This window comes from Pristiophorus japonicus, chromosome 8 (genome assembly GCF_044704955.1).
Source record: "Pristiophorus japonicus isolate sPriJap1 chromosome 8, sPriJap1.hap1, whole genome shotgun sequence".
Taxonomy (NCBI): Eukaryota; Metazoa; Chordata; class Chondrichthyes; family Pristiophoridae; genus Pristiophorus; species Pristiophorus japonicus.
Window position 1 is genome coordinate 91,707,599 of NC_091984.1, and position 21,335 is coordinate 91,728,933.

General features: G+C 43.5%; 1 protein-coding gene across 5 annotated transcripts in view; it reads right to left on the reverse strand.

Moving 5' to 3' along the window:
- The window catches only part of atg4c (autophagy related 4C, cysteine peptidase), a 92,700-nt gene that overhangs the window by 46,372 nt on the left and 24,993 nt on the right, over positions 1-21,335 (reverse strand). For all 5 annotated transcript variants that reach the window (XR_011594073.1, XM_070887062.1, XM_070887061.1 and 2 more), the window contains one exon: positions 677-910. Coding sequence is in view for 4 of the 5 variants with exons in the window: in XM_070887061.1 (XP_070743162.1) it covers positions 677-910 (234 nt within the window). In the remaining variant the exon portion in view is untranslated. The remainder of the gene's footprint in view (positions 1-676; positions 911-21,335) is intronic.

Genomic DNA, 21,335 nt, shown 5'->3' on the forward strand with positions numbered 1-21,335 from the left:
AAGATAGCCTGCTCCCTGGTTGGTTCCACAATATACTGTTCAAGGAAATCATCTCGGATACACTCTATGAACACTTCCTCAACTCTTCTTATAAGCCTTCATTATTTCTTAATTTATACTTCATCCATCAGTGTAGCTACTGTTCGGGGGCCTATAGACTACGCCCACCAGTGACTTCTTCTCATTATTATTCTTGATCTTCTTACAATATCTTTTACTGCAATTATTTAAAGGCCGACTCAGTATTCAAAGAGTAAAGACTATTTATTGCAGAAATACATTAATGCTACCCTACTTCCCTTCCTCTTTCATTGAAGTTTCTCTTCTTCCTCTTACTTCTTCTGTCCTGAAAGCTTGGATTCTCCCTTGGGTATGGTTCCACAAATGCCTGGTTGCTTATGGCACATCATCCAATTGGCCATTCTTCACAGCAGCGGCTCATCATGTCTTTACTTCGTGTCCTACGGACATACAATTGATTCTTCCTTTCCGTAGCCAATTGTTATATCTCACCACTCCAGCTCAGATCAGTTAACACAGCACAAAACAGCGATCAAGCCAGGGTTCTTTCTGACGTGAAGGGTTCATTGCATTCAGCCACTGAGCATTTTAACACATTACTTAATTAGCATTGTAAAATCTACTACAGGTTTGCATCAGAACAAAACAAACTCACCTCGACCAAGAAAATGGAGCAGAAGGCTTTGGGCTAGCAACATTTGACCAGATCGCAGCATGCAGCCCCAGCCACAGTCTGTCGTGAGTGTGCATCCTTTTAACTGTGGGAACTCACGGCGGTACGTCAGCCAGATCCGAGTGATGAAGTCCTTACGGAATTGATTCACGTTACACGAAATCACTTCCGTGCTCGCAGCTGCATCTGCGCAGCCTGATGCATTCTCTTCCATTCCTGAAAAATGCAAACATCAAAAAAAAATCAGTCCCTGAAGCGTTTAGTTATTATAAACTGGCAACCACAGAAAAGGCATTTTGTCTGTCTGTGGAAGAGAGCAGACAAGGGTTGAATAATGGAGAATGAGAATGGATGACATTTTGGAGATTTGCTTGATTATCTTTAAGGATTAGGGAGTATTTATGGAAAGTTTTCCTTCAATAGACTAAATGGGTCAGATAGAGGCTGTGACAGGATGTATTGTATCTGGTCTGTGAAAGGAGTGAGGTTGATGTGTCAAGGTGCATTTTCTCATTCCATGTTTTCTTATGATTTATCTACAATTGACTGAAAACTACTTGGTCAGCGAAACATGAAAAGAAAATCTCTGAACATAGATGTTTGTAACATATTACATAGAACAAAACTGACATTATCTGGGCACACCGGCTCTTTCCTCAAACATCTCCTGTCCTGAAGGCTTTGGTTCATCCTGGGGTATGGATTCACAAACTGCCGCATCCCTGTAGTACAACGCCCAAACTGCTCCACTGACACCACTGATATGCAGCATCCTGGAGAAGCTACAGTCTTTAGTCAAAGGCCACAAATTCAGATTTACCTAGGAGTCTATCGGCACCCACCCAACTCATGGAAAACATCCTATCCGCTGGATTCTCTTGCATATTCTATGAATAGTGCTTTCCTGTTGTTGGGGGGCTCTGGAATAAGTCTGTTGTTGCAGGCCCCCTGCAATTAAAAGGACCTGCTTTTGGAAACAGATGACTGCGGTCCATCGCTGACACCACTGAAGCAACTCACAGGGGAGCAAGCGTTTCCCCTCCCTTGTCTAGGCAGAAATTTGACTTTAAAAGAATTCTTTATAATGATATATATATATATTTTTAAATCAGCAAACATTGGGGACACACTTAAAAACAAAAAGTGTTCAAGACTTTCCATCCCCTGTAATACAGTGAACTATTAGAACATACTAACAACAGAAATAAAGGGCTCAAATTTGGCCCACCCCTTTTTTCGGCGCACTTACCAGAGGTGCGCCGCTTTTCTCCGTTGATAAGTCCGCCTAAAATAATCGCTCCCCACTTTGGCCGCTGTCCAGCCTCTCCTCGGTCTTCGCGCAGCATGGCCAGTCGGGTCCGGGGCGGAGCCTGCGCCTGTGTTGAAAACAGTGCCGGGATGTCTGCATATGCGCAGCGAAGTGTCCGCGCATGTGCAGTAGCTCCTCGCCCCAAGCCTCTCTGTGTGCGTGCTGCAGCCGCTGTGTGTGTGGGACCGAATGTCCACCCCTATCCCTGGCAGAGTGGCCTCCCGGTGCAATCAACCTCAGATTTGAAATTTTATGCACTGTAGCTATTTTTGAACTTTCTTGATGGCTTGTCATTTTCCTGGACTTTTGGATATTTTGAAAAAATTATGTAAATATGTTTTGTCTCTTGTGAATAGTGGTGACCATTTGTCAAGCCTATTCACCTGGTGCTATTGTGAAAGAAGAACATAAGTGACAGAGGAACACTGAGAGAATATCTTATTTATTGAAGTAGATTTTATTTAGATAATATGGGCTCAATTTTGGCCCAGTATAATCATTGCAAACAAATAGTTGTTGAAATTAGTTATGAGATTAGGGAAATTTAATTCAACTTTTTACTTCTTTTATTTTTGTAGTTTAAGCTTCCATGAATGCTTCTGTTGTATAGTAAATTAACTTTGCGAATTTTGTCATATGATGTCCTGTATAGCTGTTTGATCCTATTCACATTCTTTAGTCATGTCATTAAGTTCTGCTGGCCTCCAATGTACCTACTACCTGTGCTGATTTCTTAACTCTCCGCAAGGGTTTTCTGAAGTGGCCACATACACTGGCCTAAGTAGATTTAGAGTAACTATTAGCTGGCCAAAGTGGCCTAAATAGAAACATAGAAAATAGGTGCAGGTGTAGGCCATTCGGCCCTTCGAGCCTGCACCACCATTCAATAAGATCATGGCTGATCATTCACCTCAGTACCCCTTTCCTGCTTTCTCTCCATACCCCTTGATCTCTTTAGCCGTAAGGGCCATATCTAACTCCCTCTTGAATATATCCAACGAACTGGCATCATCAACTCTCTGCGGTAGAGAATTTCACAGGTTAACTACTTCCTGAGTGAAGAAGTTTCTCCTCATCTCAGTCCTAAATGGCTTATCCCTTATTCTTAGACTGTGTCCCTGGTTCTGGACTTCCCCAACATCAGGAACATTCTTCCTGCATCTAACCTGTCCAGTTCCGTCAGAATTTTTAAAGTTTCTATGAGATCCCCTCTCATCCTTCTAAACTCCAGTGAATACAGGCCCAGTCAATTCAGTCTCTCCTCATAGATCAGTCCTGCCATCCCAGGAATCAGTCTGGTGAACCTTCGCTGCACTCCCTCAATAGCAAGAACGTCCTTCCTCAGATTAGGAGACCAAAACTGAACACAATATTCCAGGTGGGGCCTCACCAAGGCCCTGTACAACTGCAGTAAGACCTCCCTGCTCCTATACTCAAATCCCCTAGTCACCCAGGTCTCATTGTACCTCCTCTTTTCCTAATCTGCCACCATTCAGATAATATTCTGTCTTTGTGTTTTTGCTACCTAAGTGGATAACCTCACATTTATCCACATTATACTGCATCTGCCATGCATTTGCCCACTCACTGAACCTGTCCAAGTCACCCTGCAGCCTCTTAGCATCCTCCTCACAGCTCAAACCGCCACCCAGCTTAGTGTCATCTGCAAACTTGGAGATATTGCACTCAATTCCTTCATCTAAATCATTGATGTAGCCAAAACTGGCGAAGGTGGCTGGTAACGCCCCCTTTTGAGAAAAAAAACAAAACTAAAAAAATCCTAACTAACTCACTCACACTGGCGCAAATTGAATGTGCAAAATGGGGATTTTTAAGATACTCCAGAAAAATCAAGTTGCTCCAAAGAAAACGGAACAACAACTGGCCAAAATTAACCTCAAAGAACTTGCATTTATTCAGCATCTTATATGTGCTCAGGACATCGCAAAGTGTTTCACAGCCAAATAATTACTTTTGAAGAGTTATCATCGCTGTACTTTAGGGAAACGTGCCAGCCAATTCGTGCATAGCAAGGTCCCACAATCAGCAATGAGATAAATGACTAGTTCATTTATTTTTGGCAGATGGGGCTTCAGCTCAACATCTCACCTGAAAGATGGCACCTCCACCAATGTACCACTCAATGGGGCGAGGGAAGGGAGTGATTAAATTTTCTGTGTTAATATAGGGGCCTTCTTTAATCTGCTCTTTATTTTAAAAAAATAATTAAAAGTACAAAGCATGAATTGGAAGCAGGAATAATTTTGGTGCGAACAGAAATTGAACCAATGCAATGTCAAGTTCTACTTGGAGATAATGGGCCCAACTTTGGCCATGACTTGCATCAGTTTTTTTGGAGTAAGTTGTTTTTTCTGGCTTAAGTTAAAAAATGCCATTTTCCCCCCAAAATCTGCTCCCGAGTAAGTCAGTCAGTTAGGTACAATTTTTTTTAGGTCCGTTTTTTTTCCAAATGGGGGTGTGTTCCCAAACACTTACGCCAGTTTTGGTCATTTATTCCACTTTGGCTAAAAAAAACTTACTCCAAATCCACTTAGGTCAGCGTATGTGGCCAGCTCTGAAAAACCTTGAGGGCAGTGAAGAAAAAGCAACGCACATTCAGCAGACATTAGGGCAGGGATAGGAGAGGGAAGGGAGCTGGAGAGGACCTCAACAACCAAGCACCAAACATTGCAAGGAAAAGCTCAATTAAAATATTAATAAAAATGAAGTAAATCCTACCGCGATGTCACCCGGTGGGGTAGCCAGAGAGAGAGAGAGAGAGAGAGAGAGAGAGAGAGATATGCTGGTATACAAAACACTCTTCTCTCTCTCCTCCCCCCACCCCCCCCAAAACTCTTCTCCCCTCCCCCAATCAAAACTCTCAAGCATAACCAATAAATAAAAAATTAAACCAAAGTCCTACCTCGACCGGGAACTCAGCGGGCCGGCCGTCTGGTGCGGGAGGTCACTCGGCCGGGGATAGGGTGCGGCGAGATCGGGGTGTTACTTCAGCCGGGGATAGGGGCTGTGAGCATCGGGTCCTGCTCACAGCCCGCAGGACACGTTGGGAGGGCAGGAGCATGCGCGCAGACTTCACTACGCATGCGTGCAGGTGCCAGCACTTTTTTCGGCACTTGCCTGATGCTCCGCCCCCCCCCCCCTCTTCAGAATGCACGCCACGTCGGGACTCCGGGGATTCGGAAGAGCGGCCAGGATGGGGCCCCTTTTTTCCGGCTCCGTTTCCAGCACGAAAAGTCGGCGCACTTAGGCCCAATAATCTGACTGTTAAACTCCTTGTTCATAACTCTGAAATATCTTCATCTGGATTGGAAATATGCTGAGGAATTATATTTAATGCAAGTTTCTCTTCTTTTAAAAAGTCAAATGTATGAGAAATGAATTCTTTAATATCTGAATTATTGATAGCCAATATATTACAAAAAATAAATGAATCGGTTAATTTTTAAAAATTGTTCTCAACTCTGACACTGAACTGTGGATCTCTTGATCAGCTTCTTGTTGTATTGAATCTTGTAACTCCCTGTGCACAAGTCCTGCCTTCTATTGTTGTTAATGATCTGCATGAAGGCACTGGTAGAATGGTCCAAAAGCTTGTGGATGACCCAAAGATGTGTACTGGTGTAATACCAAAGATGAAAAAAATAACCTGCCAGTAGATTTAGATACATTGGGAATATGGGCCCTTTTCACATATTTGTATAGCTAGGATAAATAAATATAAAACTAGAAGTACACTTCCTACCTTGTAAAAGACCACATCTAAAATATGATGTTCAGTTTGGGCACCCTCACATTATAGGATACAGAGGTTCAGAGTAAGGCCACTTGATTTCTCGTTCAAGGGCATTTATTTATCAGGACAGGGTTGGAGAACTGGGGCTTTTTACCTTGAAAAAGCATAGGCTTCAAGAAGATATGATTGTGGTTTTTAAAATAATGAAGGGATTAGATTTTGTCTAAGTGGATACGTTATTTGAACTAGATAAACAAGGCACCACTAGGGTGCATCAGTAAAAGTTGCGAAAACAGTGTGAGATTAGGTACAGGTATTAGGAAATATTTATTTTCAGAGAGTCTCCACCTCTGGAATTGATTGCCAGCACATGCGGTGACTGCGGATTTGCTGCAGGCCTTCAAAAGGGAGCTTGACAAGATCCTGCAAATTGAAGATATCTGGAATTATAGGTCCCAAGTTTCCACATGATTTGCTCCTGATTTTTAGGAGCAACTGGTGTTGAACGGAGTATCTTAGAAATCGGAATTCTCCACATTTAGTTTTCTGCAGTTCTAGTCAGGTAGAACAGTTTCACTTTGGAACAGAATTTTCTTTTCAAAAGGGGGCGTGTCTGGCCACTGACGCCTGATTTCAAAGTTTCCACAGTGAAAATGTACTCCAAACTAACTTAGAATGGAGTAAGTGAAGATTTTTGTACGCTTGAAAAAACCTTGTCTACACTTTAAAAAATCAGGCGCAGGTTACAAATTAGGTGTCGGGAACGAGGTGGGGGGGGGGGGGGAGGGGGGGGAAGGGAAGTCATTAAATTCTACAATCAATCCTTAGTTATACTTATACAAATATTATACAAATAAATCCAACCTGAATAAAAATTTATAAGCAAAGAAAAGATTAAATAAACCATGTTCCTACCTGTGTGAAAGTGCTTCAGGCAGGCCTTTCAGGCAGCGGTGTGGCGTCAGTGTCTCGACGGCAGGCAGCAAGCAGCCTTCGAGCTGAGCTGCAGTGCTTGAGGCAGGGGTGTGGCGTCAGTGTCTCGACGGCAGCGGCAGGCAGCAAGCAACCTTCGAGCTGAGCTGCGGTGCTTGAGGCAGGCCTTCATTCCCCGCGAAGATGCAGCACCCGGACGGACTTGAGGCCATTCGGCCATGGGATTGCAGCGGCGTCAGTGGCTGGCCGGCAGCCGAAGAATCAACGCAGGACACACGCAGCTCATTAAGGTTCTTGAGGCCATTCAGCCACGCTTTCGGGGTGGCGTCAGTGGCTGGCCGGCAGCCAAAGATACAGCAGCAGCCTTCGAGCTGTGAGGGGGACTGAGGCCATTTGGACAGGGAGAGGAAGCCACATAGACAGTTTTATATTTAAGATTTGCAGAATGGGTGCTGCATTGTCAACACCACATATTATGCAATGGTTTGCCATCAATTCACTGCATAGGAGAGAATTGATTAGAGCTCACCGCACCAGGAACGTCGTAGCCCGTAGGTTGATGGGCAGGATACCTTACCCACGTCGACAATATCAAACCAGGCGCTCGTACCTGGTCAGGAGCGAGGCTGATTGTGTCAAAAGGCTGCGTTTTCGCAGAGAAGTTGTCACTGAGATCTGTGATATGGTTGAGAGCAGATTTGCAGCCCAGAAGCAGAAGGACAACTGCCTTGTCTGTTGAAGTGAAGGTAACAGCTGCACTTTCTTTCTATGCCTCGGGATCGTTTCAGGCTACAACTGGAGATGTGTGCGCCATCTCTCAACGTGCAATACATGCCTGCATTTACCAGGTCACGGCTGCACTTTATGCGCGAAGGAATGACTTCATCAATTTCCCAATGACCACACAAGCGATCCATGAGAGGGCTGTGGGCTTCTTCAGGATTGCCGGCTTCCCAAAGGTACAGGGCTGCATTGATTGTACCCACATAGCCTTGCGAGCACCCGTGGAGGAATCTGAGCAGTACCGAAATAGGAAAGGTTTCCACTCTATCAATGTGCAGTTCGTGTGTGACGACAAGCAGCACATCATGTCAGTCGATGCGAGATACCCTGGCAGCACTCACGATGCGTTTATCCTACACGACAGCGTTCTATCCGACATGTTTGAGCAGCAACCAGAAGGGCAGAGCTGGCTACTGGGAGACAAAGGGTACGGCCTGACCACCTGGCTCATGACGCCCCTACACGTGACACGGACAGAAGCTGACCATCAATACAACATGGTGCACATTGCGACGCGCAGCATCATTGAGAGGACCATTGGCATATTGAAACAGCGATTCCGATGCCTGGACCATTCCGGAGGACAGTTGCAATACTCTCCTCAGATTGTCGGTCACTTCACTGCTGTGTGCTGCATGCTTCATAACTTAGCCATCATGAGGCAGCAGGAGCTGGTAGTGGAACCCGAAGACCGACGTGAGGGTCCAGTGCATGATGATAGTATTACGGAAGACCAGGATGTGGATGATAACGACAATCAGGAAAGCATGCAAGTGCCTGATGCCAGGCAACGAGGTCGGAGGAGGGCCGTCCATCGTGCCCCTTTAACGATTGCTCGAGACTTGCGCCAGCAGCTCATCCGTGAATGCTTCAACGACTGATGCCTGAGGGCTCTGCGACCACTTTTGCATATGGACATGTTTATTCTTTGCAGTTGTTCCTACGTTGTGTTGTGTTAACGGAACATGAAACAGTTTTAATGAAAAAATATTTTATTGAAAAGTTAACGTCACTCTAATAAAATATTTGTTGTATCAAACTATACTTTTTAATATGACTCTTGAAAATCACTTAAAAACTTTAAGATCACTTATAAACTTGTAAAGTTACAAAAGTTACAAAACATTTTCTATGTGAAAAATTTTACACTCTAAGATCACTTACACTTCAAGATCACTTTTTAGATGCAAAATTAAATAATTTACAGAATGTGAGAGCATTTACACTATAAGATCACTTGAAAACCCTGAGATCACTTATATGTTGTAAAGTTACAAAACTTACAAAACAGTTTCATTGTGAAAAATCTTACACTCTGAAGAACACTTAAACTTCAGGATCACGTTTTAGGTGCAAAATTAAATAAGATACAAAAAAATGTGAGAGCATTTACACTATAAGATCACTTAAAAACCATAAGATCCCTTATAAGTTGTAAAGTTACAAAACTTACAAAACAATTTCAATTTGAAAAATGCTACTACAGCTACATCAAGAACAAGAACAAAAGCAGCAAAGAAAGGCTGCAACCATGTCTCATCCATATCTCAGTGAATGTTCACTTCCTCATGGGGGTGTCATTTGATTGGCTGGGCTGTGTGCCCTTATTGCAGCAGCTACCTCAACCAGGCCCTCCCTGACGGCCTGTGCCGACACTTGCATGCCCTCCCTGATGGCCTGTGCCGTAATTTGCATGCCCTCCCTAACGGCCTGAGCCGTCGATTGCACTCCCTCGGACATTCCGTCCCTAAGTTCCCGTGTCATTCCTGCTATTTCTCCCGTCAGGACCGTCAACTCTTCACCTACGCACTGACGCCACCGATGAGTGATCGGGTAAGCTCATTGGTCTCCATACCCAATGCCACAACCTGAGCCGCATCTGTTGCACGCTGCATCTCAGGAGAGCGTGTCTCCAATCTCCTTCTCCTCTGCCTGGGTCTGCCTTGTGGCACCACTACACTGGGAGGCACTGGCACGGACGGTGGGATGCTCGGTGTTGCAAGCGGCACCACTACACAGGGAGGCGCAGGCTGGGACTGTGGGACGCTCTGTGTTCCAGACGGCTGAACTGGAGGGAGAGGCTCGGGCTGGAATGGTGGGATGCTCTGTGTTGCAGACGGCAGAACTAGAGGGAGAGGCTCGGGCTGGGATGTTGGACGAATGGGTGTAAACTGCTCCATGATATCAGCAGCAACACTGGGACCCGAAGCATCGGAATCAAAACCATAGTAGGTGGAACCAGAACCTATGCGAGAGGGAGGCGCAGGCTGGGACGGTAGTGCACCGACTGTAGAATGCTGCATTATACCAGCAGCACCACTGGGACCTGCAACATCGGAAGCGAAACCATGGAAGGTGGAACCAAGACCTAGGTTGAAACTCTGATGCCCCTTGATGGGGGCTCATAAACATTAAATTGGAAGCTCTCCCCTGCAGACATTTCAGTCATCGCTGCCATCATCCAGTCTGGATCGTCCGCAGCTGGTTGTACTGGTTCTTGTTCTGTACCCTCAGGATCCTCAGGGTTGGCAGCAGCAGCATCATCATCATCATGATGTTCTGCAAAATACATCAGAACAGAAAAATGTTTAACAGCAAGGGAGGGGGCAGGGTGGGTGGCATGAGTACTCTCACACATAGCAGGCCAGGCAGCAGGTTGATTTAAAGGGCCATGATGCATTTTCAGGACTTACCCTCTTCCTCGCGTGCGGGCCCAGCTTGTGCTGTACCAATTGCTTTACTCCATGTCCGACTCATCATAGCAGCTACCCTTTGTTCCAAGGGTGTCAGTGGATGCAGATTGGGCACGCCTCCTCCTGTCCGAGTTGCCTCCCTTTTGTTGTGGGCCAATTTCTTCTGCAGAGTAAAATATAACTTTTTACAGAGTGTGTCAGTCTGCAAGGTGGGACATACAGATAGCCAGGTTACAATTACGATTAAATTAAAAATGGGAAATATTACTTACACTAACTACTTGACCAAGGTCGTGCCATTTCTTTTTACACTGACTTCCAGATCTCCTGGTATGCACCATTGCGCAGTAATCTTCTGCAACTTGGTTTCAGCATTTCTTAATTTCTTTTGGTGGCACTTTTATGCGACCTCTGTTGCTGGTATCTAGCTCCTGCCATCTCTGCTCAATTACGTTGACTAATATCTCCACTTCCTCATGCAGGAAATTCTTTGTTCTTGGTGGATGTTGATCCATTGCAAAGTTGAATTGGCACTCTTATTTCTCCAAACACACAGTCCTTAATTTGCAGGCACCGATTCTGCAAGTTTTGCAGTGAAAAGCTGAACTCACTGATTTCAGCAGGTGATTTATTCAGCAGTGCTGCTAAAAGCACTCCCTCACAAACAGAAATATAAAGAAAATTAAAATACAAGCCTTTGCAGGGGTCCAAGAAACAAATCTTCACTTTTTCTGCAGCACTTTTAAAAATGGCCGAGTGCCAATGTTTACTTCAGACTGCGCGTGCGCGAACGCTCCAACGCGCACGCGCAGGGTTGCCGGCACCAAGAAGCCTCATTTCAATTGTACCCGCCCCCTCCTACTTACAAAATCGGCGCGAGTGGTAGGCCCCGCCCCCTGTGCGCCACGCCAAGCAAACAGAATACCGCACTTTTTTTCCGGCGCTGTTTTCGGCGCGAAAAACAGGTGCCCAGCTCTGAGGTGCGCCTTTTTCGCCGCATGTGGAAACTTGGGGCCAATGAAGGTAGGTTGGTTAATAGGGTCTAATGATATCAGTCACTGTGGTCTCCTGGAGCTTGTTGATTGCATTTGGAAAAAGTGGGAATTTCTGGTAAGTAGAAGCTGTAAAAAGTGAAATTTAGTTTAACATTTTGATTTAAATTTAGAACTTTAAAACTGTAGTTAACAGAAGTTGCCTGCCAGTGGCAGTTAACTGTCAGTCAGCTGTAAGTGTTAGTCTTGAATAGATGTTAATCATAGGAGTGCTGAGTCAACACTTGCAAATTGGGTGTAGCTCTTAAGAGTGGTTTATTTGAGAATTTGGAAAGCATGGGAATTCGGGGAAGAGGACGAACGAGTTGCAGCTTTTTGCCCAGACTATGTGTAGTGTATTGTGTTGCAGGTAAATATATAATTTCATTTCCCATTGCTTAATCCAGATCCAGAAGTCAAGGATCTAAACTGTAAACTAAGTTACTTAGATACAAATTTAATTAAATAGAACAAGGTCATAAAGGGATGGCAGTGTAGGTGCTGTGCTGTAACTGCAGCATGTAGTAGTTTGTGGAGAGCATTGTGATCCCAGACAACCACGTTTGCAGTAAGTGCCTGCATCTTGAGGAACTTCAGCTGAGAGTTGTTGAGCTGGAGCCTGAGGTGCAGACATTGCGGGGCATCAGGGACGGGGAGAGTTATCTGGACACTTTGATCCAGAAGGCTGTTTCACCCCTTAAGTTAGGTAGTGCTGCAGGTCTGGTTAGTGGTCAGTAGACAGGGCTTTAAACTAATGAAGGGGGCGAGGGGTGGGGGGAGGGGAGGATTCAGGAAAGAGTAAATTTAAAAGCAGCAAGAGAAATGTCAAGGCTCTAGAGCAGAGCAGAGCTTTGGGTAAAAATAAGCAGAGTGGGTCAGGAAGGAGCAGTGAGAGTGACAAAGGTAATAGGCCATCACTGACAACGGTAACATCAGGGAAGAATAGAAAAAAGTCAAAGCTAAAGGCACTATATCTGAATGTGCGAAGCATTCGCAACAAAATAGATGATTTAATAGCGCAGATAGAAATTAATAGGTTGATCTAATAGCCATTGCGGAGATGTGGTTGCAAATGACCACGGTTGGGAACTAAATATTCCAGGATACTTAACTTTTAGAAGAGATAGACAAAATGGAAAAGGAGGGGTAGCCCTGATAATAAAGGATGGAATAAAGACAGTAGATAGAAAGGATCTTATAGCTCAGAAAATCAAGAAGTAGAATCAGTTTGGGTGGAGTCAAGAAGCAGCAAGGGACAGAAAACATTGGTGGGCCCCCAAACAGCAGTGGTAATGTAGGGCACGAAACAAAGGTAATATAATAATCATGGGGGCCTTTACTCTACATATAAACTGGGCAAACCGATTTTGCAGTAATAGTGTGGAGGACGAATTTATGGAATGTATACAATGGTTTTCTCGATCAGTATGTTGCGGAACCAACAAGAGAAACGGTTAATTAATAACCTTGTAGTAAAGGGGTCCTTAGGGAAGAGTGACCATAATATGATGGAATTTTATATTAAGTTTGAAAGTAATGTAGTTAAATCCAAAACTAAGGTCTTAAATCTAAACAAAGGAAACTACGTAGGTATCAGGAGAGAGTTGGCTACGGTAGATTGGGAAACAACATCAAAAGGTATGACTGTACAAAAGCAATGGCTAGCATTTAAAGAATTAATATGTAATTTACAACAAACATACATTCCTTTAAGGCACAAAAACCCCACAGGAAAAGTGGTCCAACCGTGGCTAACAAGAAAAGTTAAAGATAGTATTAGATCAAAGGAAGAGGCTTATAATGTTGCCAAAAAGAGCAGTAAGCCCGAGATTTGGGAGGATTTTGGAATACAGCAAAGGAGGAGCAAGAAATTGATAAAGAAAGATAAAATAGAATATGATAGTACATAAGAACATAAGAAACAGGAACAGGAGTAGGTCACCTGGCCCCTCAAGCCAGCTCCACCATTTAATAAGATCATGGCTGATCTGATCATGGAGTCAGCCCCACTTCCCTGCCCACTCCCCATAACCCTTTACTCCCTTGTCGCTCAAAAATCTGTCTATCTCCGGCTCAAATATATTCAATGATCCAGCCTCCACAGCTCTCTGGGACAGAGAATTCCATAGATTTACAACCCTCAGAATAAATTCCTCCTCATCTCAGTTTTAAATGGGCAGCCCCTTATTCTGAGACTATGGGCCCAAGTTTCCACACGATAAAAAAACAGGCGCCCCTCCGAGCTGGGCGCCCGTTTTTCGTGCCTAAAACGGCGCCTAAAAAAAAACTCGCAATTCTGGAGCGTTCTGCAGCTCCTTGTCTGCCTGGCGCGGCGCCCAGGGGGGCGGAGCCTACACTCGCGCCGATTTTGTAAGTGGGAGGGGGCGGGTACTATTTAAATGAGTTTTTTTTCCTGCCGGCAACGTTGCGCGTGCGCGTTGGAGCGTTCGTGCATGCTCAGTGTAAAAAAAACATTGGCACTCGGCCATTTTTGTAGTTCTTTGTAGCTGTTTAATTTTTGAAATTTTTTAAAATAAAAGCACATTAGCACTTGCAGCCTTCTCACTGTCTCCTTCCCCCCTCCCCCACGGGAACGAAACGGCTGTTCCCTTCACCCCCCTCCCCTCCGCGGGAACAAAGCGGCTGTTTAATTCCCCCCCCCCTCCCCTCCACGGGAACGAAACGGCTGTTCCTTTCCCCCGCCCCCCCCCCCCCCGCGGGAACGAACGCCTGCAGAATTCTCCGTGCCTGAAGCACTTTCACACAGGTAGGAAGATGGTTTATTTAATCTTTTCTTTGCTTATAAATGTTTATTCAGGTTGGATTTATTTGTATAATATTTGTAGAAGTATAAATAAGGATTTATTGTAGAATTTAATGAGTTCCCTTCCCTCCCCCCCCCCTCCCCCCCACCTTGTTCTGGACGCCTAATTTGTAACCTGCGCCTGATTTTTTAATGTGTAGAACAGGTTTTTTCAGTTCTACAAAAATCTTCACTTGCTCCATTCTACTTTAGTTTGGAGTACGTTTTCACTGTGGAAACTTTGAAATCAGGCATCAGTGGCCGGACACGCCCCCTTTTGAAGAAAAAATTCTGTTCCAAAGTAGAACTGTTCTACCTGACTTGAACTGCAGAAAAAAAAATGTGGAGAATTGCGATTTCTAAGATAGTCCGTTCTCCACCAGTTGCTCCTAAAAATCAGGCGCAAATCATGTGGAAACTTGGGCCCTATGTCCCCTAGTTTTAGTTTCCCCGAGGAGTGGAAATATCCTCCTTGCATCCACCTTGTTGAGCTCCCTCATTATCTTATATGTTTCGATAAGATCACCTCTCATTCTTTTGAACTCCAATGTGTATAGGCCCAACCTACTCAACCTATCTTCATAAGTCAAACCCCTCATCTCCAGAATCAACCTAGTGAACCTTCGCTGAACAGCCTCCAATCTAAGTACACCCTTCCTTAAATACGAAGACCAAAACTGTACGCAGTACTCCAGGTGCAGCCTCAACAATACCCTGTATAGTTGTAGCAAGACATCTCTACTTTTATACTCTATTCCCCTTGCAATAAAGGCCAACATTCCATTTGCCTTCCTGATTACTTGCTGTACCTGCATACTAACTTTTTGTGTTTCATGCACAAGGACCCCCAGGTCCCTCTGTACTCCAGCACTTTGCAATTTTTCTCCATTTAGATTATAATTTGCTTTTCTATTTTTTCTGTCAAAGTGGATAACCTCACATTTTCACACATTTTACCCCATCTGCCAAATTTTTGCCCACTCACTTAGCCTGTCTATATCCCTTTGCAGATTTTTTGTGTCCTCCTCACAATTTGCTTTCCCACCTATCTTTGTATCCATCAACAAACTTGGCTACATTACACTCGGTCCTTTCATCCAAGTCATTAATATAGATTGTAAATAGTTGAGGATCCAGCACCGATCACTGCAGTACCCCACTAGTAGTCACTGTTTTCCAACTGGAAAATGACCCATTTATCCCAACTCTATTTTTGTTGGTTAGCCAATACGCCATCCATGCTAATATATTACCCCCAACCCTGTGAACTTTTATCTTGTGCAGTAACCTTTTATGTGGCACCTTATCGAATGCCTTCTGGAAATCCAAATACATCACATCCACTGGTTCCCCCTTATCCATCCTGCTCGTTACATCCTCAAAGAACTCCAGCAAATTTGTCAAACATGGTTTCCCTTAAACTAACACGAGACATAAAAACAGATTGTAGAAGCTTGTATAGGAAAAGGAAAAGATGCTTTTTTCAAAATGAGGTTAAGCTACATTTTTTTTTAAATTCGTTCCTGGGATAAGGGCATCACTGGCAAGGCCAGCATTTATTGCCCATCCCTAATTGCCCTTGAGAACCGCTGTTCTTTGTAGCAGTATGGTACAACTCAGTAGCTTTCTAGGCAATTTCATAGAGCAGTTAAGAGTCTATGCTATGTGGTCTGGAGTTATATATAGGCCAGACCAGGTAAGGATGACAAATTTCCTTCCCTAAAGGACATTAGTGAACCAGATGATCATGACAATCCAGTAGTTTTATGGTCATCATTACTGTTTCTAGCTTTTTATTCCAGATTTATTTAATTAACTGAATTTAAATTCCACAGCTGCCATAGTGGGATTTGAACTCATGTCTCTGGATTACTAGTCCACTAACATAACCACTATACTACCGTTCCGGTATGTAACTTGTGCTGTACCTGACTTGTAAATGCTTAATGTAACAATATAAAGGGAACTTTATTCTACTATTAAACCCATACTCTTATCTAACCTTGGGAATGCTTGATGTTGATTCTAAGTACAACTCCGTGTGGCTCGTGTAAATTAGACTAACCTCTGCCATGTGCCTGGGCTAAAGGGGAGAGGAAAGAATATCAGAAGAGTTCATATTCTTGATTGTCATCCAATGGTTCGTGCTGGACTCAGCTGTGATCATAGAATCTTACAGCACAGAAACAGTTTCTACTTATTTATTCTATCAAAACTCCTCATAATTTTGAATACCTCCATTAGGTCAACCCTTAACCTTTTCTGCTCCAAGAAGAATAATCCCAGTTTCTCCAAATAACTGAAGACCTTCATCCCTAGTATCATCCTGTACTCTCCAGGGACTTGACATCCTTTGTAAGTGTGGTGCCCAGAATTGTACACAATACTCCATCTGAGGCCTAACCAGAGATTTGTAAAGGTTTAGCATGACTTCCTTGTTTTTATATTCAATGCCCCTATTTACAAAGCCAAGTATCCCATATGCTTTCTTAATGTACTTGCCCTGCCACCTTCAAAAAAATGTGAATGTGCACCCCCAGGTCACCATGTTTTGCAGCTCCTCAAAATAGTGTCATTTAGATTAATACTGCCTCTCCATGTTGTTTCTCCCAAAGAGCATCACTTTACATTTATCCGCATTAAACTGCATCTGCTATGTGTCTGCCCATTTCACCAGTCTGTCTATGTCCTCCTGAAGTTTGCTCATATCATGCTCACTATTTACTACACTAGAAAGTTTTGTATTATTTACAAACTTGAAAATTGTACTCCGTGTGCTTCTATTTTCCGAATAAATCTGTTATGTGGTACTTAATCAGATGCCTTTTGAAAGTCCATATACACATCTATTGCACTACCTTCATCAATCCTCTCTGTTACTTCATCAAATAACTCATTCAGGTTAATCAGACAGGATTTGCTTTAAACAAATCTGTGCTCTCTCTCCCTTACTCTTCTCCATCGTGAATGAATTTTATCCTCGACAATGGTCTCTAGTAGTTTTCCCACCACTGACGTTGGACTGACTGGTCTGTAACTGCCAGGTTTATCCCTCTCCCCTTTTTTGAACAGGAGTGTAACATTTATAATCCTACAGTCCTCTGGCCTCACTCCTATATCCAAGGAGGATTGAAATATTGTGGTCAGAGCTTCTACAATCTCCACCTTATCTTCCCTCAGCAACCCAAGATGCATCCCATCTAGACCAGGTGACTTGTTAACTGAGTGATGCCAACTTATTTAGCACCTCCTTTCTATCTATTTTTATCCTATCCAATATCTCTACTCCCCCGTCCTCTACTGCAACATTAACTTCATCCTCTTCTTTTGTGAAGACAGCTGCAAAATACTCATTCAATACCCAGTCATGCCCTCTGCCTCCACAGGAAGATTTCCTTTTCTGTCTCTAATCGGCCCCACCATTCCTTTAACTATCCTTGTACTTTTTATATGTTTATAAAAGATTTGTGGGTACTCTTGTATGGTATCTGTCAATCTTCTTATACTCGTTGCCTTTCTTGTATCTTTTTTCAATTTCCCCCTGCATCTCTGTATTCTGGCTGGTGTTCAATTGTATTCTGTACCTGACATTTGTCATAAACCTCCTTTTTCTGTTTTATTTTAACCTTTATTTACTTTGTCATCCAGGGAGCTGTAGCTTTGGATCCCCCATCTTTCATCCTTATGGGAACATGCTTGGTTTGCACACAAACTATCTCTGCCTCGAAGGTCTGCCATTGCTCATTTACTGTTTTCTTGGTCAATGTCCTCAACAGTTGAACAGCCTGCCAACACTCACCATCTAGACTGATGCATGAAGAATAGTCATTTGGGTAAGTTATGGAGAGCTGTTTGCAACAGTGGCATTGTATCAACATAAGTCAGTGTTTTCAAGAAAGCGGAGAGGGGGAAAAGCAGTGGGGAGGGGGTGGGGAGGGAAAGAGAATTGCTGGTTCAAACAACAAAAATCCCTCAGATTTTCTGAATCACCGACTTTCGTCCTGCTCACTTCAATGGCTGAAATTCTCCTGTTTTTCTGATCTCTCTAGGTGTTTTCCAATGTTTAGCAAACTACCTGTTCTTTTTCTAAAACACCCAATTTCTTTAAACTCCTTTACACGCACAAAATGTCTCCTTTTTTGCAAAGTACAGGTGCGTATAACACCTTATTCTTGTTACACTGGATATCAAATGTCATAATGTGATAGCCAACCACAGGGTAGTGCTGTGAAGAATTGCTGCACACAATTTGATTTCCTGCAATGCCACTCAGTGGCTAGAATCGGGTACTACAACAATGTAACTTATTTCAATTTAAACGTTGGTTACAGTGACATCAAGTGATAAGAATAAGACACTGCACTATTAAAAAAATGCCATCTCGGGCACTATTGTTTGTATGTGTTTGCAAAATGAACAAATACTCTTCAAATGGTTTAATCCAGCTGAGCTAAAATAATGTTTTCTGAAGAAGAGATACAGTTAAACAGTATTTGGAATCAGTGATTACCATGGATCAACATCCTCCAAACTACACAATACCAATCTGGTGTGCAATACTTTCACAATTGGGTAGCAATTTTGCAAAGCACTGCAAGCAATTTGAGATTTCGCAATGTAAATTTTTTTTAAAGTTTCTTTTGGAGCAAAAACAAAGGCAAGTATGAGAGTTCTACAAAAGTATCTACTCCTTGGCTGCCTCTAGGCATGTGTTTCAAAGCATAAAACCAAGATACATCAATAGTTATTCTGATGTTTCCCTGAATAACATTTGGAAGCTTTGAACTGAACCACTCCTGCTTCCTTTGATATAATTTAATTCATGTCAGCTTGGCTCAGCTGGTAATACTCTCACCTCTGAATCAAAAGGTCGTGGGGTCAAGCCCTACTCCAACAACTAAGCACATAATCTTTGTTGACACACCAGTGCAGTGTACCGAGGGAATGTTGTATTGTTAGAGGTGCTATCCTTCAGATGAGAACTTGAACCTGTTCTGGTGGACAGTAAAGAGCTCAATGGCACTATTCAGAGAACAAGAAGTTTTCCCGGTTCCAGGCCAACATTTCTATCTCAAACAATACCACAAATAACAGATTAACTGACCATGCACTTTGTTGTTCATTGTAGAATCGTACATTGCCTACATAACAAGAGTCATTGCAATTCAAAGTAATTCATTGTATAGTTAAGTGCTTTGAGATTTCTGAGAGATGTGATAAAGTATATTAACACAAGTATTTCTTTTTTATGTATTACTACCTGGTCTCCTCTGGTATCGCTTATGATGAGTCAAATGTTACACTGTTGTACAAGCACAGAAATACTGTACCATTTAACACCCAATGTGTTAATTCACTGATAAAGTGCAACTCTGTTTAATGAGGCCTCCCTCTTCATGGCCACAAAATCTAATTACTATGGGCCCAAGTTTCCACATGATTTGCGCCTGATTTTTTAGGAGCAACTGGAGGAGAACGGACTATCTTAGAAATCGCAATCCTCCACATTTTTTTTTCTGCAGTTCTAGTCAGGTAGAACAGTTCCACTTTGGAACAGAATTTTTTCTTCAAAAGGGGGCATGTCCGGCCACTGACGCCTGATTTGAAAGTTTCCACAGTGAAAACGTACTCCAAACTAACTTAGAATGATGCAAGTGAAGATTTTTGTAGAACTGAAAAAACCTGTTCTACACATTAAAAAATCAGGCGCAGGTTACAAATTAGGCGTCCAGAACGAGGTGGGGGGGGGGGAGGGAAAGGGAAGTCATTAAATTCTACAATAAATCCTTATTTATACTTATACAAATATTATACAAATAAATCCAACCTGAATAAAAATTTATAAGCAAAGAAAAGATTAAATAAACCATCTTCCTACCTGTGTGAAAGTGCTTCAGCCAGGGAGAATGCTGCAGCAAGCCTCACAGAACGAGGCAGCCGTTCCCGAAGGCGGGCGGGCGGGAGGGAACCGACCAAACGCGGGGGGGGTGGGGAAGGAAGCCGTTCCAGATGGCGGGCGGGAGGGAACCGACTGAACGGGGGGCGGGGCGGGGGACACACACCGTTCCAGACGGCGGGCGGGAGGAAAGGAGGGAACCGAGCGACCGAACGCAGGGGGGGAGCCGTTCCAGGCGGCGAGCGAGCGAGCGGGCGGGAGGGAGGGAAGGAGACAGAAGGCTGCAGGAAGCCTCAGAAATTGAGGAGCCATTTCCCGACGGCAAAAGGGGGCAATGTGCTTTTATTAAAAAATTTTCAAAAACTAAACAGCTACAAAGAACTACAAAAATGGCCGAGTGCCAATGTTTTCTTCACACTGCGCTTGCGCGAACGCTCCAACGCGCACGCGCAGCGTTGCCGGCAGGAAAAAAACTAATTTAAATGGTACCCGCCCCTCCCACTTACAAAATCGGCGCGAGTGTAGGCTCCGCCCCCTTGGGCGCCGCGCCAAACAGACAAGGAGCTGCAGGGCGCTCCAGAATCGCGAGTTTTTTTTCCGGCGCCGTTTTAGGCATGAAAAGTGGATTAAATGAGCCCTCCTTAAAGCATGTAATACTGTATTGGTACTCAAACATGCTGCACCACCTTTGTACAAAACCACCTTCAGCACAGGGAGGAAGAATAATCAAAACCATACCACCATCATCAGAATCAAGCATCATGACAACTTTCTTGCATCTCTGTGATACAAACCAACTTGAACTGTCTCATCTATTTGACCAGCAAAAATGAAATAATCAAATATTTCCAGGTATGGAAAAAAACAAGTTATGTGCTCCTGTTACACTGCCCCAACAATGTCCCTTAACCCCAACTGTACAATTGTGACATTTTTTTCCATTTCTCCAGCCTCTCTGAGGGAGACTGACAATTTAGAGTCAATTGGTGCTAACTGTGGGCAGTTTTGTTCTATAGATCTGCGTACACTCGGAAATGGGTTGCTGCCACCCAAACTCATTTCACATACAACCTTTACATCCAGAAGAGATCAGAGGTAAAAATAAAAACTATGAATGCTATAAATGTGAATAAAAGCAGAAAATGCTCAGGAACTCAGTCAACATCAAAAAGAGAAAAGGCAGATCAATGTTTCAGATGGGGCCTAGTTCTTAGAGAGAGCTAGGTCTGTAATGCCATCTTTCTCTTTTAGAGGTTGATCAACCTGCTGTGCATTTCCAATACTGTTTGTTTTTATTTCAACCCATCATATTCTTTCACTTCTGGGACTAGATTTGAAAAGTTTGTAACCTACTGCAACTTTAAGCCCCTCCCCCTCCCCCCAATGAATTATAAACTAAAACAGTAAAGCACTTTAAAAAAAATCAAAAGCAAGTAATT